The sequence below is a fragment of the Fringilla coelebs genome (genome assembly GCF_963513975.1).
Source record: "Fringilla coelebs genome assembly, chromosome: 8".
NCBI lineage: Eukaryota > Metazoa > Chordata > Aves > Passeriformes > Fringillidae > Fringilla > Fringilla coelebs.
Genome location: NC_140066.1, coordinates 1,623,640 through 1,650,191, shown reverse-complemented (window position 1 = coordinate 1,650,191; position 26,552 = coordinate 1,623,640). Strand labels below are relative to the sequence as shown.

At 40.5% G+C, this 26,552-nt stretch overlaps 1 protein-coding gene across 3 annotated transcripts in view; it reads left to right on the top strand.

The window, feature by feature from the left end:
• Positions 1-26,552, top strand: part of CTNNA3 (catenin alpha 3) — a 418,277-nt gene that overhangs the window by 245,294 nt on the left and 146,431 nt on the right. For all 3 annotated transcript variants that reach the window (XM_084210853.1, XM_084210854.1, XM_084210852.1), the window contains exons 8-9: positions 4,054-4,134; positions 9,758-9,910. In XM_084210853.1, coding sequence (XP_084066979.1) covers positions 4,054-4,134; positions 9,758-9,910 — 234 coding nt within the window. The remainder of the gene's footprint in view (positions 1-4,053; positions 4,135-9,757; positions 9,911-26,552) is intronic.

Here is a 26,552-nt window from a genome sequence, read left to right as displayed (position 1 = left end):
GTGTTTACCTTTTAGCTTGGCTTCTTTTTTTAATATTCCTCTAGAGAACTGATTTTGATAAATGTGCTAGTCTTTTTTTAACTAAAACTGTTCTTGGATACATAGAACTATATGAAAAGCTGTTTATCACAAAGTCATGGTACAGCTGCTGGAGACAATTGACAGAGGGCAGGTTTAGCCCAGATATGAAGAAATTCTTCCCTGTGAGGGAGATGAGGCCCTGGCACAGGGTGCCCAGGGAAGCTGTGGCTGCCCCAGGATCCCTGGAGGTGTCAGGGTCCAGGCTGGATGGGGCTTGGAGCAACCTGGGATAGTGGAGGTGTCCTTGCCTAGGGCAAGGGCTTGAAATGAGATGGGCTTCAAAATCCCTTCCAACCCAAACCATTCTCTCATTGTGGGGTATACAAAGAAAATCATGCTAGTAGATTGGATTTTTTTTTCCTTTTTTTTCCTCCTAGGATTGTTCAATGGCTATTTGGGAACAAACACATCCCATGAAACAAAACATATGTTTAACTCCTGGCCACAGACCTTTAAATATGGGAATATTGGCCTAAGACTAGTAGAGATTAGATGATGACTTAAGTAATATCTTTGTTATACTACTGATCAGTGCAACCATCAGCTAAACATTTGTGGGCCTTCAGAAGTATCAATCAAGTGAAAATAAAACCTTTCTCAGAGTATCTGTATCGTCCTTTAAGATCAACTCAACAAAGTCTGGAGCTTCTGGAATCCCTGCAGTCTTTGTTGGTGCTGGCAGCTGTTGGCATGGAGCCACAGAGGCGTGGCTCAGACTGGTGCCTGAGTCCTGCAAGGCTGTGCAGATGTGTTTGCACCTGTGTACCTTGGGCTGCAGGAGGGTCTGCAGTGCCTGGCAATGGCACAGTCCTCTGCTGCTGTAAATGAACTCCATCAGAGCCAGTGGTGAAATGTCTTTCAGCTGAGAATCTGCCTGTATGTGTGTTCTGGTTTAAATGAAAATCCTGCAGGAAAGATTTTCTGCACACGTGGTTTTTGAGACATTCAACTAATGTTGTTTGCCAGTGTGTGAAATAGATGGGCCTGTATTATTTGCAGTACCCAGCATATGTCTTCAGGCTATCCAGTGTTAATTAAAAATACTTATTTTCACTCAGTGAAATATTAATAACACTGTGACTTAGTGCTTGTAAAATGTTTCAAATGTTAAAAATGCATTGAAATAGGAACTGGATATTGCTTTTAGGATCTTCACAAGGGAGCCATATAGCTTGTAGTTATTACATATATTTTACAGGAAAAAACAGTAGGTCAATGCCGGATAACTGAAAGGCTCAACTGCCTGATTTTTAAAATCCAGACCCAGAATAACGTGCATAATTTTCCAAGCCCTTTTCCTAATTCAGTCACTCTGTACAAGCAGGAGCTGTTTCAGGATAGGTGTGTTTGTTTGAAGTGCAGCAGTCACCAGAAGGATTCAATAGCCAAGCAGATGCAGAGTATTTCATGTCCCGACGTGTGGGTTCCGTCCCTGGGGAGCGAGACACAGCTGCACTCTGCTGAGTGTGGAGGTGCTCAGGTCACCTTTGGCTTCACTGTGCCAGCATTTCAATGGACACTTGTCCAACATTAATCTGCTGGTTTTGGTTATTCGAGAGTGTGATCATCTCCTGTAGCTCTGGGCTGTTCGTGTCAGATCCAGGAGGAGTCCGAGGCTGCAGGGGAGGACACAGCCACAGGGGGACTTCAGCTCCCAAGGGGCCTTAGGGACAGAGCAGGAGAAGGCAGCTTGAGGCCGCTGCTGTTTGAGTGTTCCCGCAGGAGACTTTGTAGCCAGCTGTTCCCCTGACTGGAAAAGACTGCACGTGGTTTAGAAGTCTTTGTAAGTAGGATTTATCCAAACAGCACTGTGGGGTTTTTGATGTTTAAGGTTCTTTAGGGAAGAACGAGAGTCTGCAGTTATGAGGTTTTCTGCAGTCTGGACTTGTCCATATTCTACAGCCTGAAGCTGCATTTACACTGCATTTGTAGTGCATTTTATTTCTTAGGGAAAACATGAGGTGAAGAATAACTTCATTTATAGTTAGATTTGCTTTCTAGACATTGACTATTATGTTAAGAATTTGAAAATAAAGTATTTTTGTCTTGTTCACTGTTCAATATTTTATGCCACTTGCTGCCTGAGGTTATTTCAGAGTAGCTGCTTCAAAGATTTAGGTTAGCTGAAAGCCAGTTGTATCATTAGTGGCCACCTTTGAAGTTACAGATTACCAGGGAATTTGAAAAATATCCCAGTATTTTACAATGATTTTGTCTTTATAGAAAAATAGGCTCTAAATATAAAACTTTCAAAGGATATGCCAGTGCATTTTGTAGTCTGAAAATGCATAGGCATAAGCTGAGTTGTAGCCACCAAGTTTTTCCTGGCCCTGTTTACCTGGCAGTTCAGAAGGGATCATTGTGTTGTCAAGGTTGACAAGAGCTTGCAAAGCATAATAGAGGACTCATTATTTACTTTGGTTCCTGTGCAAGCCTTGGTACAAGAAATGATGGCATTGCTGTGAAACAAAAGTAAGTATCCACCTCCAGGGATTCCTTGAAGGTTTTAAGGTGAAGTTCAGACCTTTCTCCAAGACCTGGTTTTGATCATCTATTCCCTGCAAAGACAATAGCCAGTTTCAGACATAGAAGTCTTAGTAGATTTTCTAAATCTCCCTGAAAATTCTAGTTCAGCTTTTAAAGTAGTTTTTCCTTTCAGTTGATACAGAATGTGCTTATAATTTCAAGGCATTTATGACATTGCACATTCCATTTTAACGTAAGAGTTCTTTTCTTGCTGCCTCTAGTCTTAGTTTCAATATTAAGCATATTGTTCTGTTCACAGGTTTCTTTAGTAAGGAAATACCTGATTGAAGTATGATACATAGCTAATAAGCTTATACTCCTGGGTGCCTACCACCATATTACTACTTCCATATGAATTTTAATGTTATTTATAAAATAACACAGTTGTGTCCATAATAAAGACTTCCTGGTGTTTGGTAACTGCTGTGGTCATTGTTCATAGCTATTGCTTAGCATTTATGAGAGCCTGGTTCTTTGTGCTGTAAATGTCAAGTGTGCTGACTTTGTGTAAAGCACCACTATTTGTGGTTCCTTCCTTCAGGCCAGGGCAGTCCAAAGCAGTCAGCTATGATAGCTTGCTTTAGGCAAACAAAATTCATTTTGTATTTTCATGTTGTTTCTGTACTAACAGGAAAAAAAAATCCAAAGCAGCTAGTAGGCACAGAAGTATTATGGTAATATTGTATGGAAAAAAGGCTGAACGGTCCAGTGAAGGGTGAAGTACACTTTTCAAATAGGGAACCATGATAGAAGCACTTTGCTCATAGGTGGAAATAAACAAATTAAAATTGTTTACAAAGTAAAACTGATTCTCTTCAGACCTCTCAAATATCTCAAGAGCTCTCACTCTTTACATGCTGAGGGTGAATGTGCTGTGGAATGAAGAGGTTGCTCTTTCATAGGCAGTGTTTGCATTGCAACAGCTTGGACATTTTGAAACTCACCCATTCTGTTTTACAGAAGGAAAATGAACCCTACAGACAAAAGCATAACCACACTGCATTGTGGGCACCTGAATTTATACATTGTTTGTAGAGAGAGAGCATTGTTTTTCATATGAAATGGTATTAATGGATTGCCATACATATTACTGCTGTCACTGTTGTTGTTACTATTATTAATCACCACCATCATCATCACCATCATCACTATCATCATAATTCTGTTCATGTTGTTGATTACATTGGGAGTATTACAGCAATTCAGAAGTTAAACAGTGTTTCTTTTGTTCCTGTATACTGCTTCTAAAGCATATGTTTTGATTCAGCAAATTATGCTTAACATCTCAAATTGGCATTCTATGAACATTGTGGTACTGGCCCTGGAAATGGATGAAAAATTTGGAAAATCCTTCAGCATGTATGATTTACCAAATGCTCTGATGCACTGGGGACACAAAGGATGGGCCAGACAGCCACTGATTGTTTTGTGTCCTGTTGATTGCAGACTGACAAGGCAGAGAGAAGCAATGCCCTGAATGTGGCCATAGACAGTATGTGCAAGAGGACCAGAGACCTCCGCAGACAGGTGAGACCTGGGCAGATGGAAGGTAGGAATCCAGGGATTCTTTTCCAATTTGCTATTTTCAGTTTATGTGTTTTGAAAATTATATTTTCTTTTCCATAATAAAAATATATTGAAGACAATTGCACATTCCACAGAATATTGGCATATCAGTTTTCAAAACTCAGGGAGGAAACCCTGCCAAATGATCCTGGCTGAATATATCTGTATGTATGCATATCTAAATATATTTGCTGTAGATCTATATCAGTAATGTACTCTAGCCATCAAGATTTGTTTAATTTTCAATAAGCTTGAATTATTACTGCTTGTTGGAACAGACACCTTGAAGGAACTACTGAGTCCCTGTGTGTGGGTCTTTTCAGCTGTGAGAACTCTTACCACACAGGAGGGCCCTTGGAATGCCCAGTCCACAGTCTGCCCCCCATTTTACATCCCAGTGTCCTAAAACTAATGTGAGACGTGGACCAGAATCCACAACTTCAGTGAAGGGCAGAAGGTTAGCTGTAGACATCAGCTCTGTTTATACCCTTTCTCTGTAATAAATATCTTTGAGAAAAACTGCAGAATATGCTGGATGTGTATAATGTGTCCTTTCAAAAAGAAAACCCCTAGGAAGTCAGTAGTTCTTTCAGCCAGGCTTCCCCAAGCAAGTGCATGAGAATTTACAGTGACAAAGAACATGAGCACCCCTCTTTCATCCTGTCTCCAGCTTGGGCTGTTGATAACTCCCTGGTGGAAGACTATCCCTCCCAGCTTTGTGTTCCATCTTGCAAGCCTGCCTGTGCTTCAGGATGAGGAATAAATTCCTTCCTGCTCCCATAATCACCCAGGGGAGGCCTTGAAAAATAAGAATAAAATATAAATACAGTGTTTACTACCAAGTAGCTATCCAGTGTCTGCTTACATTCTGTCCAAGATGTGTTCAGTGCAGAGACCTGCATCACCAGCTCAGTTTGTCTAGGAACCCTTCCATTCATTTTCTTCCATGAGTTAATTAAACTCCAGCTTAAAACACTTTATTGACTCTGTTACAGTAGTTAAAAGCTGTTAACTGATTCAATTTGTGTCTTTCTGTAAACCTTTGGAAAATGTTCAGGCTGAATGTAATCATGCCCAATTTATAGTCAATCTAGAACCAGTAATTTCCTCTTACCAGAACAGCTCTGTGCTGCTTGACATTTTTTCCACTGGAAAGCATTTATGAGAAATATTTTATATCTTTCCTCCAATTCTGTGTTCATACATATGAATTGCATAAGAATTGTTTTAGGAAGAGTGTTTACTGCATGCCTGATTCCTGTTCTGGGAGACATGAAATGGTGAATTTTGTGCTTGCAGTTATTGCAGTAGAGTCTTATTTGCTTTCACTTACAAACATTCGTTACTCTGTCTCCAATTTACAAGCAATTTTACAAGAAACATGAAAAGTGTTGTTTGCTCTGCTCTTCCAGCTTTTCTGATCCTGTATTTTTGGCTGGGGCTGTGTACCTTTGCTGGCCTTGCGTCAGGCGCTCTCAGTGCATTCAGGGCTGTGCTCTGAAGTGTGCTCTGCTTTCAGACCTCACTGGGGCTGCCTCTGCCAAATTTGGGTTAAAGATGAAACCTTATCAAGCTGGATTTTTAAAAGCTCTTCAGTAGTGCCCCCTGAACCAAACCATCAGAGAGGTGCTGTCCCAGCCAGCAGCCTGGCTGTGGGTTATGCCATGGGCCCCTTTGGAACGCCTTTGCACTCTCGGAGTCCCTATGGTTGAGCTGACCCCAAGATGTTGGAAAGTCTCTTTTCCCAGCCCCACAATTGAAGAAGGAGTCAGGATTCCTTGGCTCTGGTGTTCAAGGTTGTCTGTTCTCTGTTATCTGTAACATTCTTTCTCTGACCTGCTGAGGTCTGTCTAGCAAGTCGGTTTGTGGCACACTGACCGCCCCAGAGGCAGCGTTATCTTTTTATACTAAAAACTACCTGTACGTTATTTGCCATAATTTTCCAATACCCATCACCTGTGTTAGTGATAAGCCAATCCAAAAGTGCCACCGTCACACAGAAGATGGAGGCTAGGAAGAAAGAAGAAGGACAAGGCACACCCAAATCCCTCCATCTTGGCTTCTGAACCCAAATTGTACTTTTCCACCTTGTGACAAACTAACTATCATTCTACTTAAACTCCTGCGGCTTGTAAAACTTCATATAAAGTTGGTAATTTTCTCCATGGGTTAAAATCAAAGGCATAGGTGTCCTTGGTTTTGTGCCAAGGTCTCTGGCACAAAATCTCCCTGCCAGGGGCTTGAGCCATCCAGGGCAGCCAGAGGGATGTCCTGGGTTCCAACACTGCACATCACAGCAAGGGGAGTGAAGGAAGGCTTTTGTCTGGCAAGACTGAAGGCAGAAGTAGCTGTCCCCAGAATAGGATCTTCTGGGAGCTGTAGAAACTCTCCAGCTTTTCAGGGGGACTTACTTGCATTCATTTCAGGAGCTTGGCCAGCACTTCTGGGGATTCTAAGCTGTTCAGCTTTGTTTTGATTTGTACTTGTGCTGGAGATGTGCGTGTCATTTCTGTGTGTGCAGCTTTACCTGGATCGCTGCTTCCCTGCTGAGGAGAGCTGTACAAATATTTAGGAAGGAACTACCTATTCATTTCAATTTGTAATTCTGTGAAATTACCATACTCAGTTCTTGCCTCCCAGTTCTTTCCAGGGTAGCATGAATGGACTGCACAGATGTTTCTCCTGTGGTTGTTCTGCACTTCTGGCTGGTTGGTTGCTTTAATAAATGTTGTTCCTGGTGATATTCTTATATCTTTATGTAACTTCTTCATCATGGGTGGCTGTTTCTGGACACAAAAGAGATGGCCTTCTGGCTCCTCTTTGAAAGGGGCAAGGGGAGATCCCCCAGTAATAACTACTCTGAGCTTTGCCAGGACTTTTGCCAGAGTAGTCTAGTAAGGCAAGAGGTGAGTAGAGGCAAACAGAGTTTTCTGTGCTCATCAGTACTGATGTTGAATAGTGTTGCAAACAGCTGCTGGCATTTTTTTCTCTACCCTCCACTGTTTTTGACAACCTTATGCCCCATGTTTTATAAATGACATGTTCCTGTGTTATTTTTAAATGCATTTTGATATCAAACCCAAAAATTGTCCATGCTTCTGTAACAGTCTGCTCAAAGGGTAAGACCTTGCATCTTAAGAAGAAAACAATTTGTCAGACATCATCCTCCCCCTCCTTTCCCTCTTCTACTGGTGTCCCTTTCACTTAAAATACGAGAAGAAGTTTAATTGTAGCACAATAACTTCCCTAGCATTGCGTGCTGGCGCTACTGGTCCTGTCCTTTGTTCATATGCCTCCCTTCTACCTACTTAGCTTTTAGCATTTTGCCCTACAGGTGGCCAGAGTCAGAAACAGACTTACTGAGTCATGGAAGAAATGCTTGTTAGAATTAGCATGAGAAGAAATAGATATTGCCTCAGATATTCCTTTTTTCTTTTGTCTTTTCCTTTTTTTTTCTATGTTGTATCTCTTTGTTCTTTAATGCTACACAAGCCATCCTTTGCAGCTCTCAGCTTCATGTATTCCTTTGCAGAGCTGCAACAGGAAGATAATTTCAGACTTGTGTTCAGCAAAGACACAGCATTATCTTTGTTTTTTTGAAGAAGATGCAATTTGCTGCATAATTGCAGGGTAGAGCATTTCTTAGAACGAAATAGTAATGATAATTTCTGTGTGAAAGGTTAATTAAGCCAAGAAAACCAGTGAAAAGCTGTAGCAAAGAATTATGCAGTGAGAGATAAAATTAGGCTGCTGGTTTGAAATTGGGTATCTCAAACCCACCACAAATGTGCCTGAGGTTATTGTAGTGACACTATGCTGAGGCTGTGAAAGTCCTGCAGTCTGGGCTGTACAGAACTCCAGAATATTTCTGCTGGAGATAATCAGTCATTGGCCATGGATATGATGGTTCCACAACTTCTTGTTGTTATTTTTGGAGATTGAAATCTTAATTTTTAAATTGTGACTCTTCAAGGTCACATTTATGTACCTAATTTTAAACAGGCAAGAATATGTGTTTTCCTTAGTGGAGCCTTTACAACAGAGAAGTCTTAGTAGGTGACTTGGCAGGACTGGAGGTTCAATATATTTTATTTCTGGTAGTGAAACTTTCGAATAGTTTTTTATTTTTTTATTTCAGCCTGAATAAAGCTGAGAATGTAAGAAGACCTATTTTTTATTGGAATCCCACAGCCTCTGTATTTGTAAATTACTTTGCAGAACATACAGTGTATCCAGACAGTATATCCTAATGTGATGGGCTACAGTAGGTTAGCAGACAAAGAAACCATTCCAAACATGAGTTGCCTGTGCTTGTTTGGAAGGTTTGTGTCCCTCTGGTGAGTCAAGGACAGCTGACTTTAGGTGGTGAGGCTATCCAAAAGCGGAATTCATATTCAGCTCTTGTCTGATAATCAGCAGATTTCTCCACTGTTCTTTCTGCTGTGCATGGTCACTGCCCTACCTACAAACACAGCAGCAGCATCAAGAAGATTGTGTTTTTTTTCTATTTTTCTCTCAGTAGGAGTTTTTACTTCTTCTGAGTTTTCATTGAGATACATTGGAGCAAAGCACCAAGTAAAAACAGTACTTTGGCAACAGTGTGATGAGCTTAAAAACATTTAGTGTCCTTTTCTGTTCCAATCAATATCTTTTCTATATCTTGTAAAAATACTGGATTTGGAGTAGGAAATTCAGTGCACTTGATTTCATGTATAGTTCCAGTTGGTATGTTTGTTGCAGTGCTGCAAGATCTAAATGAAGCTGTCATGTGTAGGTAACATGCAAAATAACCTCTTAAGTAAGTAATGTCCCAGTGATTGGTTACAAGCTTCTGTGAAGCCTAATTTAAGACACATAATTTATAGCAGAATGTTATACTTCTTTAATAATTTAGGTTAGAAGTTCAAGAACAATTAATTTAAGCAGAGAAAATTGAACTCCAGCCTCATTTATAGATCTTCTTGCTCTATTAATACATTATCAGGTGGCACAATCAGTAATCTCATTGACATAATTACCATGAAGGCTGCCATTCTGCAAACCGGACTGTGTTTCCCAGAAAGAAAATACTTGGGTAATTCTTCAATTATGAAATCATGGGATGTAGCTATTTTGTGAGTACAAACATGATTAAATTAATATTTTCTTTGTAAAATTAAATAGCCTTCTCCCTTGGCATCTGAATTACAAGGGAGAATACCCAGGAGATATGATGTCTGGCCTAACTAATTTTTCACATGTGCAATCACTTAAGTAGCCTATTCATCAAGGAAGGGGAATATTTGTTTGGCTCCCTTGTTTTCAAGAGAACCAGTATATGATGTAGTGTTTTATATATCTGTACAAACAATTACAAGCAGGCTTATTTACCTAGTGGCATATTAAAGTTTTCCTTAAAATTAAATACAGTTTTCTGTATTTAACACATAAATTGTAGCTGCCATAGGTCTCAGAGCTATGGTGTAAATAATGCATGAATGCAGTGTGCGTGTGTTTGTGTTGCAAAAAGGAACGGCCAGTGATTCCAGCAGACTTCCATGGACACTCCAGTTAGCCGGTACTGATGCACTGCTTTCTTTTGCAGCTCCGGAAAGCCATTATAGATCACATCTCAGACTCCTTCTTAGACACCACTGTTCCTCTGCTAGTTCTCATTGAAGCTGCTAAAAATGGAAGAGAGAAAGAAATAAAGGAATATGCTGCTATATTTCGAGAGCATACCAGCAGGCTCGTGGAGGTATGTTTGATGGAATTGCACTTGTTTGGAATATATGGTGTAAGCGACTTGCCACTGAACACTCCCTTTGCTGGCAGATATCAAAAATTGTTTAAGGCTGGCATTTCAGGAAAGAATAAATAAGTGGCCTTGGGTAATAGTAAATGTACTCCATTTTCTTCTAATGGTATGTAGTAAGACAGAGTGCTTTGTCCTTGCATTTCATTGCACAGAAATTAGATGGTATGGAACTGTAATTTGAGAAATCAGTGTAAGCCTTTCCACCAAGGTGTTCAGTGGGAACTTGACTAAATGTGTGTTTCTGGGAGTGTTAGCTCACAGCGTTCAGGATCCTGCTGCCCAGAGTACAGGAGGCACTGTGTCAGTGCCAGTTGTTTGCCAGCTTTCTCCCTTGGAAGTCTGTGACCAGAGCAGTGATCTGCCGAAGGGGAAGCGGGGCTGTGACCAGCTTAGAGGCAGGAGCTCGCTGCTACAATCGTTGAATGTTGCGGGTTGGACAGGACCCGCAGGAGTCTCCGAGCCCAGCTCCTGCCTGCATGCTAAATGAATCCCCTGCATACACTGGGGACTCAGCATTCATTCCTGAAGGATCTACCTCCTTATTGCTTATAAATGATACTTCTGCAGCACTAAGAGATTTGCAAATACGACTGGGGGGAGATTTTCGTTTGTTGGACAATCAGTCCTGCAAATGCGGCTAAATATACACTAACCAAAACTCATTTGAACTGGAGCTGGGAATGCTGCTGGAATACTAAAGTCAAAAATTCACAGCAGCATCATCTCAAGTGCCTGGAAGGAACACATTAGTAATTTTTGTGGGGTTTTTTAGCTTTTGGTGCTTTCGTGTGCAGTAATGCAAAAATGGGAAAAAATCAATGAATTCACTCTGCAGCTGAAAATCTACTTAGGAAAACTATTTGGCTCAGAATTGATAATTAATTTTGAGTGACCTAGAGATAATGAAAGAAAAATAGGTAAAGAGCTAAAGTAAAAATAGGGTATTGCATTTACGTTTCTCTTCATGGTCATGTGATTACAGAATGAGAAAAGTTGTTATTCTTTAATTTACAAGAGTATCTGATTTTGACTATGCTGCAAAATCAAATGACAGCTGAAACACAAACTCAAAGTTGCAGGCTTTTCCAATTTTTAATACTGAAGCTAAACCATCCTGAAGCGACTTCATTTTTAGAAAGACCAGGTGATCCCTGTAGACCAAATAACTTGACTGAATTTCTGAGTCCAGCTGAAATACCCAAGTCATGATTCATTTTAGAAGGCCTAATAATAAAATCCAGTGTTTGTTTTCTTTCATGGGTTTGAATTTGTGTCCCAAATGCAAGAACTAGCTGGCCATGAGTGTGGGTGTGTGATTAGAGAGACTGATGGCTGCACAGATTCACTGCCTGGAAAATCCACAGCCTGATCTTGCTGCATGTGTGAATACACAGTGTGTGTGTACATATTTATATTTATGCTGTGACTCATTGTGCTGCCTACAGTGAAGAAAACTTACTTCTAAAGAGAGACTGTACACAGTGCCACCTCCTATTGTTGAATTAGTTGTTCCAAATGTCACTTTACTGGGGATTATATTGTGGGCTGCTGTTCAAATTAACTTCAATTTTACTTTATGTTATCTTCTGGATAGCTAGTAGAACTAAGTATCTTACTTAAAAGTTGCTTACATTGGTTTAATGCCCTTACCAGTATCTGTAAGCAACAGCTCGATTGATGGCTTTTTGATAAACTGTATTTATCAACTGCTAAACTATCCAGCAAATTAATTAGGTGGTAGTTGTACTGCATCCATCAACTGTGAGCCTATCTGAGGTAAAACAGAACAAAAATGAAAAAAACCTATCAGCTAAGCAAGTGGCCTCAAAAGGGCTTTGTGGAGATAAACAGATTTATCTCATTTTTAAGAAAAATTCTGTCATTTCTGACAGCATCATGTAAGTGAGAGAAATATGGCAGCTCTTTTGGGGAATGTGTAATACCAGTTAAATTTATGTAAATGTAATAGCTTTTAAATACATTAGAGCAGTTACTATAGCAGTTCCAACTGGAAGCATATTTGGGTTTTAGTGGCCACTACAGTGGCCTAAACTATGTTAAGCTGAGAATATATGTATTTTTAAATTGATACAGTGGAGCACTGCACTCTTGCTTTCTCAAGGAAAATAGTATAGATAGACTTGGATCTGAGTAGTTGTGGTTTTCAGAAGTGTATATCCCTAAACATGCACATACTTCAGAACTGAGACATGGCCAAGGTCCTTGGAGCTTGGCTTCCAGCTGAACATGGGCCATGGATAAAGCACGTGCTGGAGAAGTCAGGTCTAGCTAAGAGGGAGCCTGATTCTGCCAGAAGGGCAGGACTGGCCAAAAGGAGATGAGCTGTGTTTGGCTCCTTGCTATTTCTATTATCCCTTTATTTAAAACAGAAGTGATGTATCCTGGTGAAAATGGTAATGTATAAACATCCCTTGTCCCCTTTGGGACAGGCACCCGGGCTTTAGCCAGGGAAGTGTTCCATAGCCTGGGGCTGTCTGTAAGATTTGGGGTTGGATGACAGGTGAATTCAAGAGCCAATCCAGTATAAAATTCCCATAACTTAGGAGGAAGTTTCCAAGCATTACTGTATTTTATTAGGGGGTTCTTAAATGAGAGGTATGAGCTGCATGTTTGCAGGGGAGGCCTCACATTCTTTCCTTGCTTGCTTATTTCCTGCACTGATGCAAGAGCCAACAAACAAATTCCCTTACAATTTGGATGTTATGGAATACAAGTCCAAAAGCCAGTCAGTTGTGCTATTGCAGAAATGGGCTTCATCACTGCTACTGAAAATAAATTTAAGTATTGAAATGCCAGATCATGGGTGGCATGCACTTGGCTATGGAATACTAAGAGACAGTAGGTGTAGTTAAAACGTTTTAAAAGCTAAACAACTAAGAAAAATGTTGCAAAAAAAGGCACAGAGCAGTAACTGTACCAGAGAAGGCTGGTGGTGAGAGATGAGACATCAGGCTTTTGAAATACAGCTCTGAGAGCAGTTTTACCATCTAGGTGTAGTTGTAACATCCAGGGAGTTGGGTGGCTGGTGGGCACCAGATGGCAGAGCAGAGGCCAGTGATGCAGGCAAGGCTGTGCATATTGTTAAATACACAATACCTTGGTTAGCAGATTAAAAAAGGTGGTTCTTTCTTTTGTCTGCTGCAAGTAGCCTTTGTGGGGCATGCCCAACCCAGGGAGCTGTTGCAAACTTTGAGAGGTGAAAAGCAGCTCAGATGCTGGCAATCCCTAGGTTTTGTCTAGGGGAACAAAAGCTAAGGAAAAAACCTGTTTGCATTCTCAGTGTGCTTTGTTTCTGACTGTAAAGTGCTCCAGGTGCGGGTCTGAGCCCACCGTAAATCTCTGACATCTCGAGCATCCTGTGCTCAAGACTTTCACACCCTGACTACCCCCACATGTGATCTTTTCTTTGGCTGTCTATGAATTTTGGTATCATAAGAGATAATGAACATCAGTCCCTATTTTCCTTCTCCATGACACTTACTCTTTCATTGTTTATTGTTTTCAAAGTATTTCTGGTCTTTTATTTGGAAGGATCCACTTGGATCTTTTATTTGGAAGGATCCACAAAAGGATCCACTTGCTCCCTTCTCTGTACCTTTTCCAGCACCTGGCAGCCCATGAGGTGGGAGGCCAGAACTGTGCATGCTAATCAATACAGTCAAAATAATTTATAGAATCACAGAAACTGTTGGTTATTTCCTCACAAAATTACTCACTTTTAATCTCTCTAGACTGAATTTCATCACTGTTACCGTTTAGTCATCTAGTACCATTTCATCCTTTTGCAAATCTTCAGTAGTTATTTTATTTACTGCTCCAAATAACTTGTTAAAATATGTGTAAACAAAAGTTATAAAAAGTTAATGCAGATAATGCAGAAATTCCTGGCTGACAGCCTTCTGCCAATTTCCTGCTGATTTGTTCCCGAGGCTGAAACAAGTGATGCTAATCTGTCTGAATCACCAGGGAATTTGCTGGTTATTCAGCCACTCTAATTCTTGGAGGAGTCTGGCATCCACATGCCTGGATCTCATGCACAGTACAATCAGTAGTCCAGATTTTTCATTCTTCCATTGCTTTCATGTATGAAAACAGGGGTGTCCATTCCTGTTTATTTTAACGTTGCTCTTCTAAAAGATATTTATAGCATAAGGAAGATTTATGACTATTTCCTTTACAGTTAAAAAAGGTAACTTGTTGCACTTGAAGATATATGCTGTGAAATTACCTGTGTAATGAAAAGTTTAATTCTCTCCAAATTAAGGAAAAGTTGTTTTTAAAAAAATGTAGGTTTTCTTGAATTCAGTCATGAGTTCAACTTCAGTGAGTCTCCTCTTATAAAAAGCAGCGTCTCAGCTCCATCCTGACAGGCAGTGTTCCAGTTGAACATGTTCCACACACTTGTCAGGCTTCAGAGCAGTTGTTGAGCTGGACTGATGATGTTAGTGTTGCACCAAAGTTGAATTTGATAATAGTAATTTGAAAGTGAAGGCAGAACAACATGTCAAAAGAGAGGATATTGCATTCTCAAAATAATCAGCAAGCAATAATTTGAATCAGCACAGTGGTATTGCCTGCTCTCATATATCCTTTGTTAATGTTGTTCTGTGGCTCAGTTATAAATATGCTGTTGTGGCCATATTGATTAAACCATCAGCGTTTAATTTTCCTGTCACAATATTTCACTTGATTGCAGAAATTGATGACAAAAGTTTCAGAATCTGGACCACAAAGAACTGTGTATCTGTGTAGCCAGATCTCCAGTCACATAAGAGTGGATTTTATTACTGCAGCCAGCCAGTCCCGTGGTGATGGAATGAAATGATTGAGATGTCCCAGTGTGACGGGGACAGCAGCACGGCCCGATGGCCGTGTGGCCAAGGAGGGGGTTCACTGCCGCAGCTCTGCAGTGGGGGGGTCAGAACCCGTCCCTGCTCTCTCCTTGACCCTGCCCAGCTGCCGAGCCGGGAGGTGGCTGCAGTTTGGGGAGGAAGGGAATGCACTGGCTGAGATTGCTGTCTGTCAGCCCCGCGGCTGGGTTTCTTATTTCTAGCCAAATGAAGTGCCCTGTACAAACCAGCTTGTACAGCAGCATCACAGGACTAGGCTGTACGTCCATTTTTAATTAAAACAAGCCATTGATATTTGTGTTATTTCCAGTTTGAGTGTTTCCTTCTGTGCTCAGTTTAAAACCTGTACTAATAATACAGGCCTGTACTCCCCAGCCACCAGTATCACTCCTCTCAGTGCTCTGCTTGTTTTGTCTGCTTTCAAAGTTAACAAATTCAAGGTATTCTGAGATTTTATTGTGTTGGGCTTTTCTCAATTTAAAGCCTTATTTACCCCATTGACTCTTACCTCAAGATAAAGAGTTTCCAAAGATTTCTCTTGATTACATGAAGTGCCTGTTTCTTCTATGATTAAGTGATTAGTTTAGTGTGGATGCCTAATTTTTAGATGACAGAAGTGAGGTGAGTTGATTTGTACCTAGAGAGCTGACTGTTGGTCTGTTTTGAGACTTGCATTATGTTGCATTTTCTTACACTTTGTATAGCAGTTTTAATCAGGTATATCCTCTGTGAGGGCAGTTTTTTGATCTGTTTTTGAAAGATCAAGGATGCTTGAAGAGTAGATGATGAAATGTTTTGTATATAAACACAATAGACTCAGTTGGATATTATAAAAACAAAAGTTCATCTTCCCACAAATGTTAACATAATAGTGAATTTGGTATGGAAATTAGAAGTAGTGCTTAAAATATCAAAGGAGATTTTCTGTGGTTTCTGTTTTAATATGAAAAGGAAGAATTCTCTAATAGAAACAAGAAGTCTTGAGAAAGAAGATACTTTTCCCCCCTCTCTGAATAGGAAATGTTAATCGAGCTAAGCTAAATTGCTGCTACCCTGGCTCACTGCTCATACTGTCATTTAAGAAACAAACAGTATCCTCATAGGCCAGTGACCTTTGTAAATTGGCTTGAGCAGTAAGATTACAAATCTCCCTTCTGCATTAGCATTTGGAAGTTAGGGCCTTCCCTCAAAAATTGATTTAAGACATAGCAAAGGAATACAATTCAGAAGCATGGATATAAATTCAGTGAGGTACAAAACATCAGTGAGTTTGAAACACTGAACACCATACCAGCTCTGGGGTGATAATATTTCCAGATATAGTAGTAACTAAATATCTTCTTTCTTGTGTTCTTTTCTCTCTGCTGAGTTTATTAACTGCTCTGTGCTCGTGGCCTGGAGGTTCTACCTGCTGTTAAAAGGTGCACAAGCTTGGGGTGTCAGCCACCCTTCCCAGGAGCATCAGCTGGGGCTTTGTGTACTGGAAAAGCTCAGGCAGTGGCAAAGGGTTTGAGATACCATGGTTAACATCTTTGCACTGCATCTGTAGCTGCACAATAATTGCACACACCGCAGTGTCTCAGTTTTAAATGTGAATAGGGTATTCAGGTATGTGGAGGAAGCAGCATAGTCCTAGTTACATAGTAAAAAAAACCCCAAACCACGTTAAACTGCCCACTTTGGCTATGATATTGGACACTTCCCACATATGAAACAAGCACTCAGCTGCTGAAGTATTTTGGTGAGCACCAAGGGTCACATTGAACATTCTTCTGATGGAGGTTATTTTAGGCTGCAGTGCCTTGTATTCCTCATATCCTGCATCAAATACTTCTAAGTCTGAATATTGATTATGTTACATTGAAAAAAAAAACCTAGAATATATTGCAGAATGAAAAAAGTTTTGGGTAAAGATTCTCTCTGTAGTCTAAGTCTTTGTTTGTGAGCCTTGGCTAAAAAAAATTATTCAAAGATTTGGGTTTTTTTAGAAAATGCTTGTTATTAATGGGGATTCCAATGCAGCAGTTTTGAAAAAAATATTTCAAAATATGAAGATTTATTACTTTCAGATTTGACACATTTAGGTTTTGCTTTGAAATACCTTTTAATTTTAAATATTGGAATGAAATTACAAGTCGAGTTGAAATATTTGATTGTATGGAAACATTTTAAAAGAGTCTTCTAGGACATTTCAACATTATCTCTGAACATAAACACCATTTTGAATTATGAAAATTAAGGCAAAATAATAAGGAAAAGCTTTAAGGGACCCAGGTGTTCTTTCTAGTCCCCTTTAAGACAGAGCTGTTTTTAGTGACTGGAGTGTTCTGGCCTCTGGTTCACTCCTACCAAAGACAAAAGCAAATTCTGCTGTTGAGATAACAAGTATACAACAGTGAACAAAAACTAGGTAACAAGAAGACTGAAATGTCACATCTACAGGAGGAGAAAAGCAGGCCCTGTGTAAGTGGCAGTTTCTTGTTTGGGGAAGCTGACAGACTGTTCTCCTGAGCTGATCCATCATGGAGATGTAATGCTTTCTGAGAGGAGGAGTGATAGGCTGCCTGAACTTGAGATTAAAAAAGGAATTTGATGGGAGCAGGGAAGAATGCTCTGATTATCTTTTCTTTTGGCACAGATGCAGATCTCCCACTGTGGTGTTTAAAGGTCAGCTATACCAGGCAGAGGCAGAGAGATTTAATAGAAGTGGAGGCGATGATGAAGTGGACTTTGTGTTCTTCATCCCTTCTCTCAGCACATGAATATACCTTTGTCTCTGACTCTTGATCTAATAATACTGACTTCAGATCTGCTGATACATAAATGTGACACTTCAGCCTGTGGCCTAATTCTTGCTGGTGTGTTGTGTTTTTCAGTTTGGCCTGTACTGCAATATGACAGGGCTGGCTTCTGGGACTACAAACAAGGGACAGTAACAAGCAGCACACATATTTAAGTGCCTCAGTGTTGTGATGTGTTGATACGGAGCAGCAGAGGCATGCAAGACACAGAGTGCTGCTCAAAAAACAAGTTTGCAAGTTAGTGCAAAGATTTCCAGTGTAGAAAATGCACATCTATTGAAGGTGAATTCTCCTCAAGAGAGCATTTGAAAAAATTAAGTTAAAAGCTGTAGAGGAGGAAATCCCTTGAGTTATAAAAATGCATATTGTTTCTATTTCTATAAGGAAGTTGAGGTTTTATATATACATAGATTAAAAATTATTTTTTGTTTAATGTTATTAGAATTACAATGCCATTTTGGCAAACAATATGGAAGATTTTACATATGTTAAAATGAAATGTTTTCAGCATTTTCAGTTCATTTCCAAAATGTTTGCAAAATGAGGACAGTGGAAATAATAGTATCTGGTAACCAAAAATAATATTGACAATAAATTAATAAGCATGCTCAAGAAAAGTCTTCCTTTCTCCTAAAAGGCAAAACACAGCCACTGGCTCTTGAACTAAAGCTGTCTATCTCTGCCTCTTGTGGAAAACAGCTCTGCCAAAAGTCAGTTTTAACATGGAATGTGCAAAGTCTAACAGGTTGATTATTATTTTTCTATGCAAACAGTAAATATTTCTCTTGAAGTACAGTGGGAAGACTCTCACATTCAGTCTGTTTTATTGGCACGCACCTAAAAGATGATAGCTCTTCTTTGCCACTGTGTCTGATTTTCTATGTAATTTGCTACATCTTTCTATGTCAAATTTCAATATAGTGACCCAGAAAATTGGGTTGAGAGCAACTTTCCATAGGTCTGGAAGATGCAACAAAAACATCCTAAATAAATCATCTCCCTTTTGTACTTTCCTGAGTGTACAACAACTAACTTGCAAGCAGCCTGTGACAGCTGTTACTTTTACCTCTGAACATCCAGTACTTAAGGACTGCATTCTTTTACCTTACTCAGCTTTTATTTGGAGCTAAGGTCCATGGAAATAAAACTACTTGAAATCTGAAAGCCAACAATCCCCCTGATTTGATATCCAATATACTATTGCATAGTTTCCTGTCAGATAGCAGCTTAATCTAAAATGGATTTAACAATTCTTTAATTTTGCCTTATATATCAAAGTACTGCGTGTACAAAGTCCTGGCAGTTGGAAGGCTCTGATTTCTTACTACCACCTTCAAAGACAATTGGGAATTGAGTATTCTCAGCACTATTCCTGTTTCTATCAGTTTTAATCCCAGACTGGCAAACACAAAATAAAAATAACGTTTTAATCCTTCATTGCATCTTTTAAAATATTGATTTTACTGAGCTATGGAAAAACAAAACTACTTCTGACAATGGCAGCACATCAAAACTGCATGTGCAGAGGTCAAACTGACAGATTACTGGAACATCTTTATTAACTTCCAGAATATCAGAAGAGAGAAGACTCTTTTATCATTCTCCTTTGTAGTATAATCAGAAGACAAGAAGCATGAATCCTATTACATGGAAGTTTTTAGTTTCAGGCTGTTCAATGCTAAGGGTTTTCATCCCCAGATGTAAGATCCAAGTCAAGGGTTTGTCATTTTTTTGCTGTTGCTTTTGCTCACTCTTCTTCTTTAACCCATAATATACTTTCAGTGGTATGATCATATATGTCAAAATAGCAGTTGAAGACTGGAAGCTGTGGAATATATCCTTGTATATATTTGTGTGGTACAGTTTGAGTGTTAGCCATGTACAGAGGCGTGCACAGCAGCTGTCCTGAGGCACAGTGGGATCTGCAGGTACTCAACTCCAGTGTGGCTTTCTGCTTCAGAGAGCATCAAACTGTGCAGCAGTTAGCATATGGACATGTGGATGCAGAACAGTGGGCAGCATTTTGGGAACAAAATGTATCTGTCAGCAGATTAGGATGTCATTTTTTAAAGAAGATAAGCTCTTTTAAGCATGATCAATATTTAAAAATGGGAAGTGGCTTTTCATTACATTACCATTCTAATTAACCCTCCTCTCTTATCACGCATTCTTTCTTCTTTTTTTTTTTACTCTCACTTAGTAAGCTAATGCTCTGTTTTTGAGAGGAAAACCACCTCATTTCAGTTTGCTGATTTCCGTGCATCCTCAGTTTGTGTGATTGGGAATTCCTGTTTGGGCTCCCCTGGCTGCTGTGGGATTTTCCCTTTCAGGAAAGCCCCAGTGCCACCTCAGGCAGGGTTCAGGTAGCAGCTCCCCGGGGACATGTGGGCAGGGGAGTTCCTTTCTTGTCCCTTCTTCACTGTTCACTTAAATCCAAAGACCTCAGGGGACCCATTTGAGTAACCTGACTGCTGACACTGCTAATTTTAGCAAGCCTGTGATTAGCAATAGTAATCTAACCCCAAAATAAAGAAAACACGATCTCATTTTACTTAGAGATACTTTTTTTTCCTGCAGCTGTTTAAAAATCCAGCTCTTGATGTCTGAAACAGAAATGCAGTGCCGATGAGCCCAAGAGTCATGTGTAAACCCCAGCTTTCCCATTTCAGTGAGTCTGCAGAGTCCCTCAGCAAACTGACCTGCTTGGCAGGAGGCTGTGAGGGCCCTGGGGCAGCCTGTGGGTGGGTGCTTGCAGAGAGCCTGCAACAGGTAAAGGTGCTTTACCTAAAGATGCTAATGGCATTTGAGGGAGAGGGTTGTGTGGAATTGCTTCTAAAATCAAAGGCAGCACGGGAATGGTGCACAAATTCTTTAAATGCAAAAAAATGTATTGTGTTCTAATAGAAGCAGTCTGGCAATAGTATTTGAGAGGTGGTAGGCAGAGGGAAGGAGGCCTTTAAAGATGGGTAACTTGTTTCTGGATATTTTGGAGCTGGTAGATGGATACTTAATGGAGAGCTAATGTGGTCAAGACAGTGAATTAAGAAAAGTAATCCAATTAAGTTTGGTTAAGTCAGACATGTAATTCCAAGTGTATGTAAGCTTTAAGACTTTAGACCTTGCTGTTAGGGCCTCACAGAGTTCTAGCATTTTGCAGCAAGTCCTGAATTAATAATGTAAGTATTTTTGTACCTCTGTATAATTAATCAAATAAGATTCAACTTTCCTATTACTGATTGAACTTCAGGTGATAAATGGTGACATTTTCATTAATCCTCTTAATCACAGCCTTTATTGCATAAGTGTGAAGCGAGGGAACAAAAGATAAACAACCCAAAGATTTATCAGACTTTCTGTGTCTGAGGGGCATATTTCAGCAGCTGGAAATGTCAGGCACCTGGTGCAGTGTGCTGGGAGTTACAGGAACTCCAGGGGGAGTGGAGTCCCCAGGAGGACACACTGGGTAACATCTGTGGTGATACTGTACAGAGAGCTGCACAAGTGCATTGGCACTGACTTCTTGCCTCTTATTACTGCAGAAACCAGATTTAGAAGTTCCTCAGAGTATTAGAAATTGTGATAATTGTGATTCCATTATATCCCCCGAAGTCTCATCATTTTGATACATTGATCTGTAATGAGCCAGTCAGCTGTAACAGAATAATTCCAAAGGTGCCAAAAAAAGCACTCATCATCTAAATATTAACGTCATTTTACTAAAGCTTGTGCTTCTCAAATACCAAACAAGTCTCGCTGTTATTTGTTGGGGTTTGCTGGTTTGTTTTTATTTTTTCCCCTTGGAATATGAATGCTGTGACAGTTGTTAAAGGAGGAGGTTTACTCTTCATAGTTTTAAACTGAAAGAGGGAGGATTTAGTTGAAGTAGGAGGAAGGAATTCTTCCCTGTGGGGGTGGTGATGCACTGGCACAGGTTGCCCAGAGAAGTTGCCCCATCCCTGGAAGTGCCCAGGACCAGGCTGGCACTTGGAGCGACCTTGTTGATGTGAGCTGTCCCTGCCAGGGCAGGGGGTGGATGATCTCTTTCAGCCCAAAGCATTTTATGATTTATGAGTATTTTCCTAATGGTTGGGCCACAACTTGGCTTGCTCAATTTAACCACTGCTCTAGGAGTCTTTCTGGTTATTTTACCACTGGCAAATGGCTTTCAAACCAGTATTTTTCTGCCACTGCCTGGGTGGTGCTTTTTACAAGACTGTACTTTATAACATGAATTTCTAGATATACTGAAATAACTGATAAACATCTTTGTTCTGAAATGCAGTTTGTACACAGTACCTAGAGGAGCTATGCCATATCTTGTATTTGAGACAAAAAAGCAAAAAGTAGGGCAAATTCTTTTATAATACAGGAGTAACAGCATAAGTGAAATTAAAAAAAAAAAAGAGTGGCTGGGGCGGGAAAGTAAGGAAATTATCAGAAAACACTGTGGGAAGCCATGGACTAGAATTTTTGATTACAAGGAACGCAAATGATCATTGTTTATCAGGGAAGTTGGATGTGTTTTTGTTTATGACAGCTTGGTTGAGACAAAAGGAATATCCTGCTAGGTATTTCCCTTTGGTTTTATTCTTCTTCTGCTGAATTTTTAAAAAATAATCTGAACATCAATCTTGAGCAATGTGCAACAGTGTAGTTACTGCCAAGGAATCACATGGCTTACATTTTAACATCATTGCAATAAATTCCTTTTACCCAACTGTTAGCCTAGTATTCAAAATACTGAGTTCATGACAAATTTCTAAAACCTTCTGAAAAACACAGGCTAGTCTTGCTAGGTGTAAGGAACCTCCTAGCTAGGCTCAGCAGGACAGTACTAAGGTGTGCAGTCATGCTTTCTCTATTGGTGCTGTCCTTAGTCACTATCACAGTTGAGGCAGTGAGGGGACAGAGGACAGTAGTAGCCATATCCCAGGAACTTTTGTGATGGGAAGTTCAGATCAGTATATTCCGAGATTTAGCTTAACTGACCCGGAGTCACTTGTAGATTTAAATTCTAGACTTCCTTGCACAGAGGTTGGTTTCCTTTTAAATGTGGCTGCTGCAAGTCTTTGTGTTGCTGTTGGACAGATGTCTGCTGTGCCTGAGCATCATTTCTCATCAGGGCATCGCTTTGCAGTCAATAACAGTCAATTCATTTGCCTCTTTTCAAGGCCAGTGTACTGTAAACAAGATAGAATCTCCTAGGAGTTTTTCAGTGAACTTAGCATGATCACGTCCCTGCAGTTTGAATTCTGTGCACATGCTTCTGGCTGAGCCCACACCGGTGCTGCAAACCACACTGCAATCTGCGGTTTGCAATCTGGACCGTTTTCTAAGCGAGAATGGGCTGCATGGTTTATGAACAGTTTTAAATGTTCTCTTTGTGATCAGTTTCACATTTCCTAGATCAGAGATCACACAGCAAAAATTAGTCAAGGGTTTCTTATAAAATCTTTTACCAACCTTTATTAACAGAAAAAGAGGCTTCCACTGCCACAGAAACATTTTATGTTAGTACAGCGTTTGTTCCATATAAACTACAGTAGCTGTGAGCTCATGTCCAGCTCCACTGGCAATTGGAACTGGCTGTCTATACACGGCTTTCATAGCACCATTTACAAAGGGGAGAATAAAAACGAATAAACCTGAGAGAATTACTGATTCATTTAAGGGATTAAGGAACGGTGAACATGAATGAGAGGGCTGATTACATTTTGACAAGATATTTGAAATGTAGCCTATAGTGAATGCAAAGGAATGTACGTGTGAGATGGGACCCACACACACACACGCACAGAGCTGTGTGAGATGGGACCCTGACACACAGACAGACAGACACACACACACACACACAGTGTGCAGTAGGCCCTCCCCATTTTCACCATTTTCACCATTTTCACCATTTTCCCCACGCACTCCGGGAAGGTTTGGAGCGGGCAGCGAGTGCCCCGCGGGCGGCTTTGGCTGCGCGTCCCCACAGGGAGCTTCTAGCGTGAGGGCTGCGGGCGCCTTTCGGTGACCCGGCCGTGGGATCCCGCTGGCCGTGCCGCTGCCATTCTGCCCTTTTATCCATTGCTATTCCACTTTTTATGCATTGCAATTCCACCTTTGGGCCGCCGGAGTCCCGCCGTGCTGGCCGCTGGCGCTGAGGGGAGGGCACGGGCAGGGCGGGCGTCTGAACCCACCCGTAACCCTGAGTTTTCTGCTTTATCGTCTGCTTCGAGTTGTTTCTTTTTTGAAACCGGGAAGCTTCGGCGGCCTTGTTGCTTTAAAGACTTAACTTCGTGCAGCATAAGTTCTAAAATAGTGACAATATGTTTGGAGGTTTTTCTCTTGCCTCAGAAGATGTTCAGTGTCAGTTCCCGCAGACAGGATGATGCCCGCTGAGGTGAAGGGTGCGGCTCGGCGGCGCTGAGGGACAGACAGCGCTGCTCTTTGGCTCGCTGCTGGGGCTTAGTTTTTTTTACACGTTGTCCTTGAGTTTAAAGCTGCCTGGGATGCCTGTTACACTAATCACATATCACTTTTTCCAGTCCTTTTGAGTGGAAGCAGGACAACCATAAATTGCTTTTCCAAAGTTTGGAGGGAGCCACTTGGTTTGGAGAGAGATTCCAAGAGTACTGCAAGAGGGAGTTAACTTCTGAGAAGCTTTGGAAGTGGGATTGGTTTTCTTTCTAAAAAGCCACTACTTTAAAATAATTCCTTCAACACACATGATGTGTTCTTGTGTGAAGTGGGAGGGCTTGGTGGTTCAATACTACGTAAGCTGCCTTAGGCTCTGACTTGCTTTCTTAAGTAAATGTCTTCTTTTCAACTGGGAGACAGACTTGGACTTGCTGTGGGAAGGCTTTCAGAGTGCTGGATTACAGATATTGTCACTGGCAAAATATTGAAAGCTGGATGACCTTTGCTTTTTTTTTTCCCTATTTTGTGGCATATTTGACTAATGAGTAATAAGAAAGCATAAAAAGATATATCCATGCATATGTTTGAATCTTGCCTGTGCTTTATAGACAAAAAAGACCTGAAATTTTGAGTATTCTATTGACAGCTTTATTGTATGTGCTGTATTTTCCTCTTTAGTACTGAAGTGCTGGAAATGGAGGGTTTCATGCAGTTTTGAGAGCTGTTTGCTCCATCCTGATTCTTACTGAGTTCCACCCGTGATAGATGTTGATCAAATGTTGCCAGTGGCAGGCAGTTGGGGGCAGTTAATGAATTTGTTTATCAGCACTTGTATGTACCTCATTCTTTCAAGAGCCTTGTATTCTGGTAGGGAGTTGTGATTACTCCTTCTCCTGGTTGTTTTAAGGAATTGGCTAATTGTGTATGACTGGTGTCCTCTTGCTGCATGGGTAACTGCTCTCTGATTTGCCATGTTTTGAAACCGAGATAAGGAAAAGGAGAAGGGTATGTGATTACAGAATTGGAGTAGCCACTGTATCCTTTTGAAAACCCTGCTTTCTTCTGGTTTAATATGCAGCATGCTTCTGGAAACCCCCTGTTGCTAACACTCCAGTAAATAGTGCTGAGGGGGAGTATCATCACGTAGTTCAGCTTTAGAGCTTTGACTTGCTGTTATCTTCAGCCTGTGGAAGGAAGGAGCTTTCTTCAGTTCACTTCACAGTTACTGCAGTGCATTGAGGCTGGTGCTGGTGCAGATGGGACATTTTTTGGAGAGACTTTTAGTGAGACACAGGTCACAGCTACAGGCAGTATCTGTTTTAATGGAGTCTTCGGCTAGCTTGCCAGAACTTGATATAATACAAATACAGTATTTGTTCTTGGATGTACCTAGAGCTCAGAGTCTAGAGAGGGAATCCTTACCTGAATTCTTCAAATGTAACTGGGACCTAAAGCAGTGAGAGGGAGCTTAGTGGGGCTCTGTGTCAGGCCTGGCACCTTTACTGAGAAGGATTCTGGAATTTTACTGGGCAGAGTTCTCCCTTGCATGTGTACTGTGTTTGTCTCACAGTGTATGTATTATCTAGTTTCACTTTGGTTGAGGCACAATTTATCAAGGTAATCTCCTAGATGAACTTGTATGAGATAAGACTTGTCTGGGCACATGGAACTTGAAATAAACCAGTTGCAGTTATGTTGTTAGTAAAAAAACCAACCCTACAACAAAACTCAACAATCCAGTCCATGGGTATTTCTATATGCTTTATTAATTACACCAGCAGAATATTGGACATGCTTGGTAGGAAACAGTTGAAGTTACATTATACTCTGAGGAATTGGAACCATCTTCACCAGGTGGTTGGTAACACCTGCAGGGACAGTGGTAAGCCTCAGGTATAGCACAATGAGATAATTTTGTCAAATTAGCAGTGGGTTAGGCAGCTCTGTAAAACTGCCTAATTCAGGTCTGCAGAAAATGGAAGGAGATGGAGACAGGTAAAATTAAGAACAGTGCAAAAGAAACTGAAAGGAGAGTGAGGAAGATTTGTAGGTGTGTAATTGTCTACTGTAGTTAAGTTAGCAGAGTCAAGAGTCTTTCTGAAAGAGTGGAAGGTGAAAAGCTAAAGGAGGCAGGGAAAACAGCACAATACATGTTAAATGCATGTTTGAGGAGAGTTTCCAAGTAAAAGCTAATAAAAGGTAAGAGTGTAACTTTTGACCTGAGGTATAACTATTTGACTTGATCTGGAAAGAAATTAAGTTTTATGGTAGAAAATGGATTGGAGAACAAGCAACATTGTGATACTACTTTATTGCCCACTGGAGGTAAGTTTGAAGTCCACAGGAATGTGTTTTTTCACTATAAACAAATCCTGTAGTCTATGTAAGTTTTATTAAACCCATAAAAATGCACATAGTAATCATAAATGCATATAAAAATGCAGCAATGACTGGAAGGCATACATCAGTGTAGCCTTTCCCTTGAAAAAGTATAGAATCATTATT